This window comes from Bison bison, unplaced genomic scaffold (assembly GCF_000754665.1).
Source record: "Bison bison bison isolate TAMUID 2011002044 unplaced genomic scaffold, Bison_UMD1.0 scf7180017855360, whole genome shotgun sequence".
NCBI classification, from domain to species: domain Eukaryota; kingdom Metazoa; phylum Chordata; class Mammalia; order Artiodactyla; family Bovidae; genus Bison; species Bison bison.
Window position 1 is genome coordinate 136,431 of NW_011485933.1, and position 2,507 is coordinate 138,937.

General features: G+C 64.1%; 1 protein-coding gene across 1 annotated transcript in view; it reads left to right on the forward strand.

Annotated features, from left to right (window-relative positions):
* Positions 1 to 1,822: 1,822 nt before the first annotated feature.
* The window catches only part of FRMD1 (FERM domain containing 1), a 12,779-nt gene continuing 12,094 nt past the window's right edge, over positions 1,823 to 2,507 (forward strand). Inside the window, exons 1-3 of the mRNA XM_010858755.1 lie at positions 1,823 to 1,916; positions 2,148 to 2,249; positions 2,384 to 2,499. Coding sequence (XP_010857057.1) covers positions 2,431 to 2,499 — 69 coding nt within the window. The 5' untranslated portion in view covers positions 1,823 to 1,916; positions 2,148 to 2,249; positions 2,384 to 2,430. The remainder of the gene's footprint in view (positions 1,917 to 2,147; positions 2,250 to 2,383; positions 2,500 to 2,507) is intronic.

Consider the following 2,507-nt stretch of genomic DNA (forward strand, 5'->3'; position numbering starts at 1 on the left):
GCTCCCCACGGATAGAGTCAGCAAGCCGCATTGCCTCTGGCCAACTGCCCCTCCAGGAAAAGTGGGAATAAAAGTAGCAGCTTAAGAAGCAGCAGGGGCTGGACCCGGCTGCTCACTGGACACGGGGTGGGTCAGGCAGGTGACCCTCGGGGGGGCAAAGTGCACGTGGCTGGGCTGGGCTGGGGGGTGGGGGCGGGCGGGGCTGTCACGGCCACTCAGCCAGCAGCTCCTCCTCCGGACTCAGGTTCCTTGTCCATAAAGCAAGCCGTTGCGACCATCAGAACCGGCTCCCTGAGGGGCAGGTGAGGCGCTGGCCACAGGCGGCGCTGACTCGTCTCACACACACACTGTCACACTCGCAGACACAGGGCACACACACACACGCTTCAGGCACGCTCACGCACGGCACACACACTGTCACACTCACAGGGCTTGCACACACACTCACACTCACAGGGCTTGCACACACAGTCACACTTGCGCTCACAGTGCACACACGCAGGCTCTCAGGCACACATCAGGGCACACAGACGCTCACTCTGTCACACTCGCACACGCAGGGCACACACAGGCACACACGCCTGCTAGAAGCGGCTTTCCTGGCAGACGATGGCATTGTATTCTGTGCACCTGTGGAAGGACTTTTTGTGGTTTTCTACCATTTTATAGCGTATTTTAATGGCGTGATTGAGGTATGATTTACATGTTAAAAATACATTCAAATGAACAATGGAGTGCCGTGCCCCCGCGTCTGACCGCGGCCCGTCCCCGCCTGCGGCCGCCTCCAGCCAGACAGCACCGACCTGCTCTCTGCCTCCGCTGTGGCCTCGTGCACGTGTCGCGGACTCGTGTAAATCGTGTTCTCCGGTTGGCGTGATTTTTTGACATCTGTCCACAAACCAGCCCTTTGCTCCTACTTACTGCTGAATGGTTTTCCTGAGTCGTTTTGTGAAACCTGTACTTCATGGGCCTGTGTTTTGGAAGCTTTATTTCTGAAACACCCTTGGCAGGCCCATCTCGTCGTAGAGGACACGGACCAGGATCCAGAACCCGGGGCAGAGCCCCTGTGCTGTGCTCGTTAGCTGCCCGGTGGGGGCTGCCGTCCGTTCCCGGCGCCTTCGCTGGAGGAAGCCCCGCTTCTGCGCCCCTGCCTGCACCCCCGCGGGCTCCCGTGCGTGTCCGTCCGGGTGCGTGGCTGCCGCCGCTCGGACACTCGTGGAACGGGGCCATGCCCGTGTCCGTTCTTCCGCATGGCAGGACCATCTGTGGCTCACAGGGCATCACGGGCGGTGAGTCGGGCACCCAGGTGAACGTGCAGGGTCAGGGGGCAGCGTCTGCTTTCCGGCTCTCCAGCCATCTGAGACATCCTTAAGTTGCAGGTTAAAGGGACACACATCTTGGAGAAGAGCAGGGCTGCATTGACCCTGGAGACAAAAGGCAGGGCAGCAGGCTGTTCAGATTCCCTTGACCCCCACAGTGGGCGGGGGCAGGGTGGGCAGCGAGGGGCAGACAGAGCCCAGGCCTTTGCATCTCCCCGCCCACGGCCCACATCTTCCAAGCCCTGGGGGGCGGGACGTAAGGACAGAGGGAACCAAGTTCCCCGGAACGGCCAGCCACCCTCCGGGGCCTCCTGTCTGTGGCCTGGAAGCCTCTGCCAGCCCCACTCAGAGGGGCAGCTGAGGGCCCCCAGGCTCACCCGGGGTCAGACACTCGGCTTGCTGGCCGGCGGCGGGGGCGGAACCCACCTGTGGGCCCGCCCGTTCCCTGCGCTCCCAGCAGCTGAGAGGTCAGGAGCTCCACTCTTCAGGGCCTCCGGCCGGCACGGGACAGTGATCCCGGCCTGAAGGCCAGGGCGGTCTTCGGGTAGACCTTGTCTGGGGACTGGCCTGGCTACCTCTGGGTTCACCTCCCTCCAGGTGTGAGGGCAGGCGGGGAACCATGGGGACCTGGGGCACCTGCCCCGGGGATGCCCCTCCAGCTCCTCCAGGCTTCCCCGCAGTGGCCCTGGGTCTGCGGTCCACGTCGGGGGCCTTGCGGCCACGATGGGGCCATGCCCAGTCCTCGACCTGGAGGAGGAGGTGGTCCGCCGGGGAGAGGGGTCAGCGGGAGCAGGGTGGAGCTAGCCTCTGTGTTTATTTGCATTCCAGGCATCGCAGCTACTTAGGAGCCTGGACCTTGGCCTGGCCCCATTGCCGGTGTTTTCCCAGCCAGAAGCTCACAGGGCGCTCGTCCCCGGAAGCTGGCAGCTGGTGAGTCTGGGTGCGGCGCCCTGCCTGCAGCCAGACGGCAGAAGAGGGCCCCGTGCGTGGGGACACGCAGCCCCATCCCTCTGGGGGCATGCCGGCTGCCACCGCTTCCCGGCCCTGACGAGTCCTCCCCACAGAAACAGACGGAGGACGCTGGTCGCGAGAACCACGTGCACCCAGAAGGATGACAGCAGAGCTCCGGGACGTCTTGGTCCTGCTGCCCATGCGGGAGCAGCTGTGGCTGGCTGTGGGGGTGAGCGT